We start from the raw sequence: 16,286 nt of genomic DNA on the forward strand, positions 1-16,286 counted from the left end.
AAAAACCTGCTGTGAAAAAGTGAACACTGGGCCGGAAACACACATGTATTTTTTTACTCATCGATTTTTTTATACTTTTTGTAAATATGGAATGCGTATAATATTGTATATAATGAGAATAAAAGTACATTAATTTCTTCAACCTGTATGTAAGTTCTTGTTCGAACAAGAACAGAATTACTATAGGATTGCAATCATGTTTCACATTCAATGAACACTTCATTTACAGTACAGTTGTATATTTTAATGTCTTATTCACAATACAATTATGAACATTAGATTGGAATTTTATTTTATTTTAAACCCACGTTTACATTTACAACATTGACTTCAATCAACCGACTTTGAGTGAAATCAACCAGGTATGATGTGTCCTATTTCAAACACAGTCACACCCTCTCTACACATGGCATAAAGACTATTAATGAAAAATAACAACTCCTATCTCTTTGAGAACAGACACATTTTCAATATAAGATAAATAATAAAACAATGAAAATATCATGTAATTTTTACTTCCATGAGAGGTAACTTTCAAAAAACGAGTACAATATTAGCTCTGTTAAGTATTGGCCTGTTTACATACTGAATTTAAAAAACAATACATTTACATGATACAATCAATAAATCAAATCAAAATAAATGTTATTGGTCACATACACATATTTAGCAGACATTATTGCGGATGTAATGAAATGCTTGTGTTCCTAGCTCCAACAATAGGAAATATAATAGGGTATTAAAGTGCTCAGATATAAAACAAATATTTAAAAAATGTTTTCCCAATCAACACTTGCCAGTGGAATGTTTGTTGGCTGTAGGTTGGTTTAAGATAACCACAGTATAAGAAAATGGGGATATTCTACTGTATTTTTCATTTTCTTGTTGGCTTAGATAGCATCTTTAGGTAACACTTTCTCTAATGGTATCCTTACATCACGCAACAGATCTTTGTGAGGCAGAAAATGATCTCCACCTTTATATTTAGCTCTACTCTTCAGTATAAAAGATCATGTGCCCTAACCATATAAGATCATGACAATAAATAGGAATAGCAAGCCACACCGAGATCAGAAATGAAACGGACATTGGGATGGACAGGGTTGAAAACGTATATGAACTATTGGGACGGATTGGAATGAAACGTACATTGGGATAGACAGGGTTGAAAACGTATATGAACTATTGGGACGGATTGGAATGAAACGTACATTGGGATAGACAGGGTTGAAAACGTATATGAACTATTGGGACGGATTGGAATGAAACGTACATTGGGATAGACAGGGTTGAAAACGTATATGAACTATTGGGACGGATTGGAATGAAACGTACATTGGGATAGACAGGGTTGAAAACGTATATGAACTATTGGGACGGATTGGAATGAAACGTACATTGGGATGGACAGGGTTGAAAACGTATATGAACTATTGGGACGGATTGGAATGAAACGTACATTGGGATAGACAGGGTTGAAAACGTATATGAACTATTGGGACGGATTGGAATGAAACGGACATTGGGATAGACAGGGTTGAAAACGTATATGAACTATAGGGACGGATTGGAATGAAACGTACATTGGGATGGACAGGGTTGAAAACGTATATGAACTATAGGGACGGATTGGTATGAAACGTACATTGGGATGGACAGGGTTGAAAACGTATATGAACTATTGGGACGGATTGGAATGAAACGTACATTGGGATGGACAGGGTTGAAAACGTATATGAACTATTGGGACAGATTGGAATGAAACGTACATTGGGATAGACAGGGTTGAAAACGTATATGAACTATTGGGACAGATTGGAATGAAACGGACATTGCGTGTTGGGACCTTGACATCTTTACACATAGCCTTGTGAATGAGTCTGTTTGTGCTTTAGCCAACTCCTCTCTGTGTTCTATGTGTTCATTAATTTTCATCCCAAACATACAGTACATACAGTAAGGCATGACAATGCTAGAAGAGTTGGCTACAGCACATACTGTACTGTATAGAACCAGGCTACTTGACACACTCTAAAAGACACACATTCTGCTTCTGTGACAAACTAACAAACTAATCACTTTATCCCTTCACTTCACTCCGTGAACATTGTCTGTCGGAAGCAAACTGCAGTGTGATGGAACTGAAATGTAAAAGTGTAACTAGAAATATTTTCGCAAAATATATACTTCAGGAATAAGGCCTGGGGATGTGTGGTATATGGCCAATGTAATATACCACGACTAAGGGCTGTTCTTATGCACGACGCAACGCGGAGTGCCTGGACACAGCCCTTAGCCGTGGTATTTTAGCCATATATCACAAACCCCAGAGGAGACTTAATGATATTATAAACTGGTTACCAATGTAATTAGATCAGTAAAACTAAATGGCCTGATATACCATGGCCTTCAGCCAATCAGAATTCAGGGCTCAAACCTCCCACTTTATAAATGTGGATATAGAGTAGTGGGGGAGGGAACTGTAGGGTCAACGTGTATATATGTGGATATACAGTAGCGGAGTGCAATTGAGTTCTTGACTCCCATCAACCTAAACTGCCATATTCACAGAATTACATGTGAGTATAGTGTAAATAGCTGTCTAATGTTATTACATCTGATAGGCATTCTACTGAAATCTTGACTATATGGTCCTGAATCCTCATACAGTATGTTGTCCCTCATCTATAGTATATATCCAGTTTCTATGTTTTTACCACTAAATACAATATAAATCATTCTACATTGTCAACATCCCTTAACATTTTCAACAGTCTTTACAAATATCAAATTATAGTTCTAATACATTTACATGACCTTTGATGCTATTTTAGCTCACAGCTAGAATGGATTTTATTATCATTGTAAACATTGTGACTTCTTTGCAAATGCATACATACTATACAAAAGAGCAGCAAAACACTGGACTATATAAAACATAACAGTTGTGTACTATTCAGTTCTGGTGTTCCTTCATACTGTCCGTCTCTTCATAAGTCTCCCTGGGAATTCTCCTGTGGAATTTGAGAATCCCTAGGAGTTCCTCAACTAATTAACATTCCATATTTATTTTTTTACTGTTTTCTGCACCCCGAGTTTTGGAGAGGGTGCCTCCCTTTAAAACGTTAATAAAGTATTTTTCTACAATTCCATTATAATAATAGCCATTTTTTGTCCTCTTTGAGCTGTCTCTACCACTCCATTTCTCCCAAAACTTAAGGTCCAATGCAGCCATTTGTATCTCGATAACAAATCATTTCTGGGTAACAATTAAGTACCTTACTGTGATTGTTTTCAATTAAAATGGTCAAAAATAAACCAAAATTCCTTCTTAGCAAAGAGTAATTTCTCAAGCAAGAATTTTGCTAGGACTATCTAGGAGTAGTCTGAGTTGGGAGAGGAAATCTAAAAACGAGCTATTATTTGCAGAGAGGTTTGGAACTCTCTTTCTTATTGGTCTATTAACTAATTTACCCCTTGGTGATATTGCCAGGCAGTCCAAAATTCCACCCAACCAAAACAGGCAGAAATTTCAGGCGGTCTTTTCAAACGGCTCTTACATTAAAAGGGCATAATCATAATTTTCACAATTTTACAGTATTATTCAAATCTCAGAGTGTGGAAATATATATAAAACACAGGAAAATCACGTTTTGACTCCAATGGGCTCCAAGGTTTGGTTACTTTTGTGGTATTATATATTGTGAAATATAATATTATTATTGAAGAATGTAATCATCAACACATCATGGAAAAAGCATAACCTTCATTAGCCATTGAATATTAGGATAGTCTCTTTTAAATAGCAAAAATACAAACTGTACAAAAAGTTGATACTCATGGGGAAAAGTAATCCATTGGGCCTTTCTCCATATAAATCAACTCTAGAAGCCAGCACACCTCTGAAACTACAGACTAGCTCCAACTGATGCACTAGAATGGAGGGTTTAGAGGACCTGAGTTTTATTCCCTTTTAGCTACATCAAAGTGGGTTGGGTCATCTCAATGTACATCCACATTTTCAAACAAATTGAAACGTAGTGAGATCCTGCAGCCAGGCATATTCTCATATCACTAGGAGTGCCTAATGTAGCAGATGTGAGCTAGTGAGCTGTATGCTAACTTAGCCATCTGCTACACTAACATAAGCTAACATGCTCCTGCCAGAATGAGGACCTATAGTATACATTTGATACCTTCAGCCACAGGACCTGTGGACAATCAATGCTGTCTGTTTCGGTCAGACACATTAGCCTACTGTTCATCCACAGACCATGGTTGGTATTCATCCATTATAAAGTACTTGCTGCAACACATTGAAGGCAGTGAAATAAAATCAACTGAGAAGCTTGACTGGTCTATGTGGTGCTATGTTTCATGGGAAGCTGTCAATTGCGCCCTCTCTCCTCTTCTCCTTTTCAAAACATTGGATGAGAAAGCCAGAGGTCCCTCTGGAGACGAGGAGAGAGGACACAAGGAGTATGTAATTGAGATCTTTCCCATGACTCATTCCTACAGAGATCGTCCTCACAGTGGAGGCGCTATAGGCTGCCTGAAGGTCTCTCGCAAGAGGTCACATGATTGTCACATGACGGTCTCCCGCTCCTCCTCCACTACAGGCGAGGGTTTCTCCTCCTCAACGGAATGCGGTGGCTTGTTACTGGATTGCTGCTCCTCCTCGGGAACATGTAACTCCTGTCCTGAGGAAGGGATGGAGTGCTCGGAGATGGAACCATTCTTCACGTACCCCGGGAGATTCCGGTGCCCGTTCACGGTGACGGGGCCCCCAAGGCGTGTGGTGAGGTGCAGTGCCAGGGGCCCCCGGGCAGTGACATTGGTTACACTGGTGTGAGACACCATAGGTCCATAACTATATGTGTTACTGCCACTACGGGCTTTACGTTTAAAGTCCAGCGCTAGTGTCCTCCTGCTCCACGATTTCTTAATTTCCGCTTGGACCTAAAGATGGAAAGAAATGAGATTGTCACTAAATTGATCTAATCTACTGTGACATACAATAATTGAGTCTCAGGTCTGTGCATGCTGTGACTGCAATTAATCTTGAACATTATATTATCTTTCAGGATGACATATTTTGTCTTAAATAAAATACTATAATGAGTCATTGCAGACATTTTCAAAGAAATATATTAGCAAAGTTGTTCAAAGTAGTCCTTACCTCCCCATTGCAGAAACAATATATAATTGCAACAAAGAATCCCTGAAAAGGATAAAAAAAACATTATTACATTTTTGCTTAAGCCTCAAAGTGCACAGGTTGACCTGTGCATCTATCCAGAGCACTCTGGAAGAATGCCATGCAATCTAAAGTGACTTCTTCACGTCATCTATACCAGCTGCTTACTCTGAAAACAATGAGCTGTGCTCTCTCAAAATCTTAACTCATCACAGCTTAATCACAACTCAAAAGTGAATTATGTGTAGCACACCACTAGAACAGATGCAGTGCCCCTTAGTGGATCTTTTTAAAGTACTGTAGTAGCCCATCGTTTCGGATCCATTGCTGGCTGCCTGTGACTAAACCCATATGCAGTAGTATATTAATTCATTATTTTGTTTGTTTGTACATTCATCCATCCGTCCATCCATCCATGCTGTACAACATAAGTTGGTACCTGGAATGAATTGAATAGCATCTCATAGTGCATCTGTATCTGCCATGGGACTTCAGTCACTTCAGTATAAGGCATCGCCATGAACACTATGTAGTGGACACCAAACAGTGGCATCAGGACCAATGTAGACTTCAACAGTTTCCTGAATAAATACAAGCAAATGTTAATAAGATAATTTTTTCTTACAATCTACACTGAGCGTATAAAACAGAACACCTTCCTAATATTGAGTTGTACCTCCTTTTGCCCTCATAACAGTCTCACTGTGTCAGACTCTACAAGGTGTCAAAAGCGTTCCACAGGGCTGGATGTCCTTTGGGTGGTAGACCATTCTTGATACACACAGGAAACTGTTAAGCTTTGAAAACCCAGCAGCGTTGTAGTTTTTGACACACTCAAACTGGTGCTCCTTGCACCTACTACCATACCACTTTCAAAGGCACTGAAATATATTTTCTTGCCCATTCACCCTCTTAATGGTACACATACACAATCCATGTCTTGTCTAAAGGCTTAAACACCCTTCTGTAACCTGTCTCCCCCCATTCATCTAGACTGATTGAAGTGGATTTAATAGGTGACATCAATAAGGGATCATATCTTTCACCTGGTCAGTCTATGTCATGGAAATACATAGATTGTCATGTTTTGTACATTCTGTGTATTTATTGGCATTTTGCCCCATTGTTCATTATTATTTTTTTGCCAGCTACAAAGATCATCTACTGCACCTTTACAGTTCTGTACAGATTTCTACAGTTCTCTACAGATTTCTACAGTTCTGTACAGATTTCAATGTGATTATTATTATTATACTTTTAACATTTATTTTTAGATTTACTGTGCGTGACATTTATTGTAATGAGGAGATTAAGTTTGATATTATCGTGGTCATTCACTGCATTATGCATTTTCAGACATACTATGTATCACTGACATTATTGGTGGCATGTTTTGGTGTGATAAAGAGTCCATATTTCTATCAGCATGCTGGAGATAAAACAGAATACAAATGTCATGATGAAGCAGTCAGGGAAGGAGGAGCAGTCAGTCGGAGTAACGCTTCTTACCTGTACTGCTGTCTTGTGTCACATCTGCCAGCATTTGTCTCCCGAAGTTTAGTGGCCAGAACTCGTATTATATTCAGGAACAGCATAAAATTCACCTTTGAAAACAGAAAATGACATAATGTAGAACACCAAGGCCAAATCTCTCAAAAAGCAAATGGTGGTCATAGTGGTAAGTAATTGTGGTAAGTAAACGTGTCAATCGAAAACGTTAAATGCCATTACGCCAATTAAGATTTTCAATTGACATGTTTACTTACCACTATTGCTGTTAGAATGGGCACTTGTACGATCCACTTCAGATTGCCGGCACTTAGGTCCCAGCACCTGCAAGTGATAAACAGAGCATTTATGAAAAACTAATACAGGTAGGTATAATTGTTTAACTAATCGCTTTCAGGATCTGATCTGTTTCGGTTTATCCTAGTATAGCAACAACACATGGGGAAGTTGGCAGTGCTTACAGTCTGTTCCTAGGCTCCGAGTCCAAGGCTGGAATTCAATCCAACCAGCCATGGCTATGTTTACACATGGTCCTTGTACACAAACTACTGCCTCCGTACACACATTTCCGATCCTGAAAACTGTCAGAATCTATCTGTGAGAGGTACTACTGTGTAAATACTGCATTGCGTGTTTATATGAAATTGAGGATGTACACTCACACCCTTCAATGTTCTAAGAATCTAAGAGGATTCTGGAACATGTTCTAAGGTCCTGTTTCACATTCCCATGAAAGATTCTGGCAAATGTACAGTACTATGTGTTTAGAGCTGAGATTGGGATTTTAGTGCAGTACTTACTCTGTGTCTGCCAAGGTGGCTCTCACACTCGCCCACACTGTCACAAACATAGCTGGGACCCCTGTAAATCAACAACAACAAACATAAAACAGATCTCAAAACAACTAAACAGCCTAGAACCCTGCAGAACAGAGCATCATTATTTGCAATCACACAAACAATGATTCAGAAACAAAATACAGCCATTTTCTTTCAATTATCGTTGTGGATTCAAGTCAAAATTACACTTGTAATATACTGCCAATATAATGTTGTTTTTCGGATTCTTGCAGCGAGGCAATTGGGTGACACGGCATCCACATTGTATGCGCTGTGCTTACATAACAGATACGCACAGTGTGTACAATGCAGGAGCCGTACAGCCGAGTTTTCTGAACTCTTCTTGAGTTCTGAATATAGTAGAACTCACACAGTATGTGTGAAACCAATGAATTGTAGACAATTTTGGAATCAACAATATTATCAGCTTTCTTCTAAACCTTCCTCGAAACATGACAACATTGGAATGGCTTTTGAAATTGATTGATTAATACATCTGTCTGGGATAGTTTGTTTAGCTTATTTTTTGACTTCGTAGCAGTGAATCTGCAGTAAAACCTCCAAAGAATTCTGGGAACACTCACCCCATCCAATTAGAGTGAATCCCCAGAGGTACTTCCTGTCTGAGAAGAAGGTCATGAAGATGAGGCTGTGGAGGTACAGACCCTCTACTAGGATCCAATAGTAGTTGGTAGCCAGGAAGTATAGGAACAGGGTCACTGCCACCTTACAGCCAATCTAAAGGAAACAGAAAAATATATCAAATATACTGAGCTTACTAAGCATCCTTAAATACAGCAGCCTATTTCATGGTCACAAGCACTTGTAGATGAATGACTAATGACTTCCAACACCTTGAGACCTAGACCTTGAGTTCTAGGTAATATAAGGTTCTATCTGATCTTTAGATGGTTTTTCATATCTCTGTGAAGTAAACATTTTGAAAAAGTACATTGGAAGTAAAAACAAAACAAAAAAACAATTCTATCTGCATGAACCAATTTGAACTTTGTGATATAAGGTTCTATCTGCAATCCAATCACAAGCCTGAACAAATACAAAACGAATCAGAACGCATGTCTCTGCCATCTCCCTCTAAGTATGATCTAGGCTCGTCTAGCAAGAAATAAAGGCACGCGAGCAAAAAAAAACAACACTGTCAGAAATCTTACAGTAAATCATATCACATCGTTGTTCAGTGATGACAGTAACTCATCTGAGGATCATAATACATGTCTAAATGTATTTGATGATGTGTTCTGACCCTATCCTGACACAATAGTGTTATTCTATAATGTATGCTATTCAAATAGCTACAGTCTTCTTAAAAACTGAACATGTCTAATTCAGAAGTGTCAGACAATCAATTCAGAATGCCTTGGATCTTCTTATAGTGACCTGAAGCCATTTTGAATCCTTATAATCCACTCTTGCTTCGCACTGTTATATAGTTCTACTGCTGGGTTGGTGCGACATACAGAAACTGTAAGGGTAGTGTGTACATTGATAAATGTGAAATCCCTTTGTAGTGAGTAAACCAACATTCAAGCCTGTTCAGCATGAAACCTTAACCGCTAGGTTCCAATCACGGTTTGTACAATTAAAGATGTATTCTAATCCTAATGAATACTGTTCCAATCTGTAGATGCTGATCAACTGTAAACAACAGGGAATCCCTGGAGGTTCAGCCTGTGTATGCCCCGAGAGAAGCCATCCTCTATGCCTGTCTATTTTACCAGAGTACTTTGAAGTCCATAGCTGATTCCTTCAGCCTTGCATGCTCACTCCAGCTAGGGATGATACACATGAGCCAAGAGAGACTTAGCCTCTCTCTCTCTGTCTTTCTCTCTCACTCTCTCTCTCTTTCTCTCTCGCTCTCTCTCTCTCTCTCGCTCTCCCTGTTTTATAATCATTTGGCAAGTCTTTCCCAGTAGCATTGACTTTTTTTCTAATTTAGAAATGCTGCGACAGACAGTAATGAAAAAATAATAATTATAATGAAAAGACTGATGACTCATAATACTGAATGCTGGAACGACTTTAGTAAGTCATATCCAATAGTCCCTGGATTACACTGATCACTATATCCTTAGAGGAAGGCCTTTTACAATGATCCAACCAATTTACAATGGACCTTTCAAAATAACAAAGTTATAGAATTTGTAAACAGCAAGTATTCCAGAATTTGTTTTCTATGGAAATAATTCACTGTTGCGTTTGGTCAGTGACTTAACTACATTAGCCTGCCACCTACTATTCTCCAAACTTCCTATAGTCTGGGGAGAAAAGATTAGGTACTTACAAACTGGGTTTTGTCAGCTGGAGGAGCCTCAGTGATGGACTTGAGATCTTCCACACTGACTCTCTCCATATCTTCTAGGGCAGAGCCAGAGTACAGCACCACGTCCTTTACGAAGATGCTAATGCCTCGGAGCATGAAGGACACAAACAGGTGCATGTGGATGTAGTTCCTGGTACAATGCAACCGCCTGGAAGAGAAGAGAGGAGAGGAGAAAAAGATCATATAAATGATGATATAATCCGCACCGTGATATGCAATCATCATGTTGGGGTAATTGTAAGTTATACTGTTGGCTTCTTCAAACCAAAGACAATCATTGAAAAAAATACATAAATCCTTGTGCAAAACATCAGAGAATGTGTTGCCACTAAGCCATTACTACACTAGGAACCCATGTTGAAATGTTATCAAGGTGGTAAGTGTGTGGAGGGGTGAAGGTTTTTCACAGTGAGTGTGCGTGTGAACAGTATGTGTGTGTGAATGTGGGTGTGTGTTTTCACACTCTTCAGAAGAGTACTCATCATAATTAGAGCCATCTGAATTCCTCACAGATTATAACACATTCTAGAGATTTAGGGGATTGAAAAGCACAAATATTGAATGAACTTCGCCCACCTTAGCCATTTGGTCCCTGGTTCATTGAGTGAGGGAATTCTTTTATAAAGACATAAAAAAGTATTTGGTGGTAATTGTAATGTTGCAGGGTGGCCAACATCCTCCTGGAGATTCCAGAAGAGCTACTGTGCGTGCAGGCGTTTGCTCCAGCCCTGCTCGAAAACCCCACATTATAAAAAATCAGCTGCTCAACAGAACCTTGATAAGATGACTAAGATGACTGGTGTGTTTGAGCAGGGTTGGGTGAAGATTCTTCACAGCCAGTAGCTCTCCAGATGGACGGTTGACGGACCACATGTATTTTATACAGTAGCCTATCAGTGTAGTATTATACTTTGTGGGGGGTTAAGTGCCTTGCTCAAGGCCACAATGACAGGAGATACAATACATGGGTTCAGAGACCAGCAGCATTCCATTGTCAACACCAGTGATCATAATGAATGTACTGTATTTTGTGAAGTGACTTCTTGCATCAAAAACACAATGTTCAGTCACCTTTTTGGCCCATGGTGTGACAGACCATCCAAGTGACTTAAGCTTTCGGACAAGTAAAAGATCAGTTCTACTTGTCTGAAGGACAGGTGGCTAAAAAAGTTCATGTCAAGCCCTGATGTATTGAGCAGATCAAAGAGCATGTGCATTTCCTCCCAGACAAGCAAGTGCATCTGTCACATTACACTCAAAATATCCCTTGTCAACATCTTTAAATCAGAGTGAGCTATATAATAAGTGACAGCAGAAAACTCATGAATCATTATTCACTCACTATTTGAGTGTGACTAACCTCTGTAGTCAAACCAATAGGTAACCTGGTTATTAGACAAGCTCTGCTTTGGGGAATATTGATTTATGAAGTTGTGAGGGAAAATCATATTGTATGTGAACCTGTGGAGGCTGCTGAGGGGAGGACGGCTCATAATAATGGCTGGAACGGAGTGAACGGAATGGAATCAAACACATGGAACCCATGTGTTTGATACCATTCCACTGATTCCGCTCCAGCCATTACCACGAGCCCGTGCCCCCCACTTCAGGTGCCACCAGTCTCCTGTGAGGTGAACAGTCCCCCAGTGCATTGGGTGAAGAGGAGGAACACTACTGCTAATGTGCAGTATGTATCACTTGGTCTCTCCCCAGAAAACGTTTATGAACCTGCCTCTCTCGTGTCCAAGGGTTTTAAAAGCCTGACGTTAAATGGAAGAGGGAGCCGTGGCTGGAGTGCTCCTGAACATGCTGCTGGATCCTCAGCCCAGACATCCACGGACCCCTGAGATGCCTTATTAAACTAAGTCAAGTTGAGCGGAACGTTTGTAAACACGACTTTACACCAATTCCTGGACCTGATTCACTGTAAAATATCAAATGAATTCAAGGATTAGCGTTTATGCTGTTGAATATGAGTCATACGTTATTCTATGGCAATGATAAGAACAAAGTAACTCTCTATAAAATCCAACCAGTCAATTCACTACATATAAAATTGACTGTCAGAATAAATTTGTCCTTTCAGCCCGCCTTAAAGGTTTCAGCCTGTAGATGACAGTATTTTGATGAGGCTGAAACTGCACACCAATATATTAACGATATCTTCATATAAACATCCCACTAAGTAGACAGAATAACAGCAAACACTAAGCACAGCTCTTCTATAGATCTCTATGGCCTGAGATCAATAAGTATGAAAATAACTAAGAATATAAATGTCAGCAAGATGAGGCACGTACCACAATCACACACTGGCCCCAAGGCAACAACCTCAAAGGCAGATATCTCTAATCCTTTTGAAAGTCAAACGCTCACGGAAGAGGCAAAGGTAAAACATTATAAACTCAGCAAAAAAAGAAACGTCCTGTCACTGTCAACTGAGTTTATTTTCAGCAAACTTAACATGTGTAAATATTTGTATGAACATAACAAGATTCAACCACTGAGACATAACTGAACAAGTTCCATATACATGTGACTAACAGAAATTGAAAAATGTGTCCCTGAACAAAGGGGTGTCAAAATCAAAAGTAGTCAGTATCTGGTGTGGCCACCAGCTGCATTAAGTACTGCAGTGCATCTCCTCCTCGTGGACTGCACCAGATTCGCCAGTTCTTGCTATAAGATTTTACCCCACTCTTCCACCAAGGCACTTGTGGTTCCCGGACATTTCTGAGGGGAATGGCCCTAGCCCTCACCCTCCGATTCAACAGGTCCCAGACGTGCTCAATGGGATTGAGATCTGGTCTCTTCGCTGGCCATGGCAGAACACTGACATTCCTGTCTTGCAGGAAATCATGCACAGAATGAGCAGTATGGCTGGTGACATTGTCATGCTGGAGGGTCATGTCAGGATGAGCCTGCAGGAAGGGTACCACATGAGGGAGGAGGTTGTCTTCCCTGTAATGCACAGCATTGAGATTGCCTGCAATGACAATAAGCTCAGTCCGATGACACTGTGACACACCGCCCCAGACCATGATGGACGCTCCACCTCCAAATCGATCCCGCTCCAGAGTACAGGCCTTGGTGTAACGCTCATTCCTTCGACGATAAATGCGAATCCGACCATCACCCCTGGTGAGATAAAACTGTGACTCGTCAGTGAAGAGCACTTTTTGCCTGTACTGTCTGGTCCAGCGACGGTGGGTTTGTGCCCATAGGCAACGTTGTTGCCGGTGATGTCTGGTGAGGACCTGCCTTACAACAGACCTACAAGCCCTCATTCCAGCCTCTCTCAGCCTATTGCAAACCGTCTGAGCACTGATGGAGGGATTGTGCGTTCCTGGTGTAACTCGGGCATTTGTTGCCATCCTGTACCTGTCCCGCAGGTGTGATGTTCAGATGTACCGATCCTGTGCAGGTGTTGTTACACGTGGTCTGCCACTGCGAGGACGATCAGCTGTCCATCCTGTCTCCCTGTAGCGCTGTCTTAGGCGTCTCACAGTACGGACATTGCAAATTATTGCCCTGGCCACATCTGCAGTCCTCATGCCTCCTTGCAGCATGCCTAAGGCACGTTCATACAGATGAGCAGGGACCCTGGGCATCTTTCTTTTGGTGTTTTTCAGAGCAGTGTCCTAAGTTTTCATAACTGTGACCTTAATTGCCTACCGTCTGTAAGCTGTTAGTGTCTTAACGACCGTTCCACAGGTGCATGTTCATTATTGTTTATGGTTCATTGGGAAACAGTGTTTAAACCATTTACAATGAAGATATGTGAAGTTACTTGGATTTTTATGAATTATCTTTGAAAGACAGGGTCCTGAAAAAGGGCCGTTTCTTTTTTTGCTGAGTTTACATAAACATTTTGCACATTTTGTTTCTTTGTTTCACCACACAAAACACTAGGCTACCTGTGCCAACAAGGTAAAAATCTGTTGTTCTACCCTGAACAAGGCAGTTAACGCACTGTTCCTAGGCTGTCATTGTAAATAAGAATTTGTTTATAACTGACTTGCCTAGCTATATAAAGGTTTTTAAAAAACAGTCTAGGGCAGTAGCAAGATACCACCAGGGCTATTGACTGTTTTTCCCATTAAGAAAGTCACTCACTGCCATCAAAATCATATTTGACGATATATTTCTTCATTGTTCCTTACTCTTTGTTGTCTCATATTCACAGTAATGTTACTATTTCCCAACGGCATTGTTTAAATATGTACGCTCAGCAGCACCCCATCAAATATTAAACCACAGTTGTCCTGATTTTAATGGAAGGTACCAATATCATTACTGTGACACTAACCCTAATCTCTGTCCCACTCGGACCGTTAATTCACCCAGCCCTCAAGCCCAGGTGGGATTTGGTGGAAGATAAAATATTAACTGAGAAAGGAATTTTCCCAATGGCAACAAGTAGATCACTCACCGGAAATAACCTAGGATGACCACAGCCACCATAAGTGATCCCAGAGAGATGGAGTATCCTACTGTATAGATGAGGTACAGACGGTCAAACACTTCCTGTTGAGAGAGACAATATCATATGAAGGAAAAACATTAGAGAGATGGGGGACCCAACTGTCTAGATGAGGTACAATCAGTCAAACACCTCCTGTTGGGACAAGAGAGACAAGGACATATGAAGGATAAATGTTGTTTGTCATATCATGTACTGTGTACTCAGAGGTGTCAGCCTACTTACAGTAGTTTGGTTGAGGAAGTGGTAGATGTGATAGATGTTTCATAAATCCATGACTAGTATGTGCCTGGTGTGTTAGGTTGACCATTTTACAATACATAAAACATGGCTATACAGTCACTGACCAATGACATTCCAATTACACAATATTGTCCCCATACATTTGTTGATAATGTCAAGCTATCATGGGCCCCTGTGCCTTGTGTGCTACATTTATAATTTACAATATATACAACCTACCATTCCAATCACACAATATTGTCCCGATAAATCTGTGATAAATAAGTTACACATTTCATGCTTTCCAGAAGCACTGAGGATAATGTTACTCTTGACAAATGACCTACAGTCATTTTATATATATTGTATTCTAATTTGCAATATACTATGTATTAGACTTATATATTGTGTGTATGTACTGACATGTAGGCTGTGTGTGACATTTTAACTATATGTAGTTCAGTCCTTGACTAATAATGTTCTGTACTATGTATTATGTCATGTTTCATGTGGATCCCAGGAATAGAAGCTGCTTCTTTTGCAGCGGCTAATGGGGATCCTAATAAATACCAAATACCAATACAGTTGCAGGCTATACATTGCAACATAGAAAACTGCTGTGGACCAAAAACTAAACAGCCTGCACACCAAAGGTCACAGAAGCTTATGTCAATGTGTGCAAACATTCCAAGGTCAAAGGTCATGCCATGGTGTGCGACCGTTCCAGGCCTCTAATTAGTTTCTGAATGAAATGGGGTGCATTGATTCTGACAACGAGCTGCCCACCAGACGACTAAAGCCCACCAAGCAATAAGGCTGCCCACCAAGAGACTGACTGAGACTCCAGGATTCTAATAAACTGAACATTTGGCTTGAGAGATGTGCCGCGCTCACAAAAGCCTGGGTGAGGTGCGGAGAGTGCTGGGGCTTCCAGCAGGAGATTACAGCACAGAGCAGGCAGCCAGAGGACATACTGCTGGAGAGGTGAGAAGCTAGCACACCTGGGTTCAAATAGGACTTGTTTTCTTTCAAATACTTTAGCTGCACTTGATTGAGCTTGCCTGGAGTAATGGAACCAACAGCATAGTTCCAAAATAATACACTTTGCCCATCTGGCTTTCCAGGTAGGCTCAATCAACCCTGAAAGTATTAGCAAGAAAACTAATACTGTTTGAATCTAGGTCTGGCCTCCAGCTAGCTACCCGTGGTCCCTGTATCAACACAGCCTAGTGGAGGGGCTACTCTGGGGCCTGCTGTAACCAGAGCCTCCTCCACTGCTGTTATCATTTAGGGATGGAGAACCAGCGCCAAACCAAAGGGTTCCTAAGTTGTGGTGCGCGGCTGAAGGGTTTCATTGCTGCTGCTATGAATCCTGGAACCGGGAAACCATTGGCATAAACATTCAAAGTCAAAAAAGGAGGAAAATTAGGGGGCCTCATCAAAATGTGGATGGATACCCACAATCTCCTCCACCCAAAACCTTAATGTTGAGAGCCACATTTAAAAGAAGGAGAGAAGAATGCAGGTGGGGAGAGACCAGAGAAATGTTGGGGTTAACAGGAGAAAAAGCTGCATTGAGCAGCACTGAAGAGAAAACAGATCCTATTGGGGAGAAAAAACATTGGACAGTAAAAAATCACAAAGGCTGAATGTCCGCTCTTTGTTTTATCTGATGGCCTACTTCTCCTGTGCTCT

The 16,286-nt window shown here is 40.4% G+C and overlaps 1 protein-coding gene across 1 annotated transcript in view; it reads right to left on the minus strand.

Annotated features, from left to right (window-relative positions):
- Window positions 1-228: 228 nt before the first annotated feature.
- Window positions 229-16,286, minus strand: part of LOC124010255 (parathyroid hormone/parathyroid hormone-related peptide receptor-like) — a 79,440-nt gene continuing 63,382 nt past the window's right edge. The window contains exons 5-13 of the mRNA XM_046322705.1: window positions 14,319-14,413; window positions 9,848-10,034; window positions 8,130-8,283; window positions 7,507-7,567; window positions 6,964-7,030; window positions 6,707-6,801; window positions 5,637-5,778; window positions 5,180-5,221; window positions 229-4,959 (exon numbers count right to left, since the gene is read on the minus strand). Of these exons, the coding sequence (XP_046178661.1) occupies window positions 4,585-4,959; window positions 5,180-5,221; window positions 5,637-5,778; window positions 6,707-6,801; window positions 6,964-7,030; window positions 7,507-7,567; window positions 8,130-8,283; window positions 9,848-10,034; window positions 14,319-14,413 (1,218 nt within the window). The 3' untranslated portion in view covers window positions 229-4,584. The remainder of the gene's footprint in view (window positions 4,960-5,179; window positions 5,222-5,636; window positions 5,779-6,706; window positions 6,802-6,963; window positions 7,031-7,506; window positions 7,568-8,129; window positions 8,284-9,847; window positions 10,035-14,318; window positions 14,414-16,286) is intronic.

This window comes from Oncorhynchus gorbuscha, linkage group LG22, assembly GCF_021184085.1.
Source record: "Oncorhynchus gorbuscha isolate QuinsamMale2020 ecotype Even-year linkage group LG22, OgorEven_v1.0, whole genome shotgun sequence".
Taxonomy (NCBI): domain Eukaryota; kingdom Metazoa; phylum Chordata; class Actinopteri; order Salmoniformes; family Salmonidae; genus Oncorhynchus; species Oncorhynchus gorbuscha.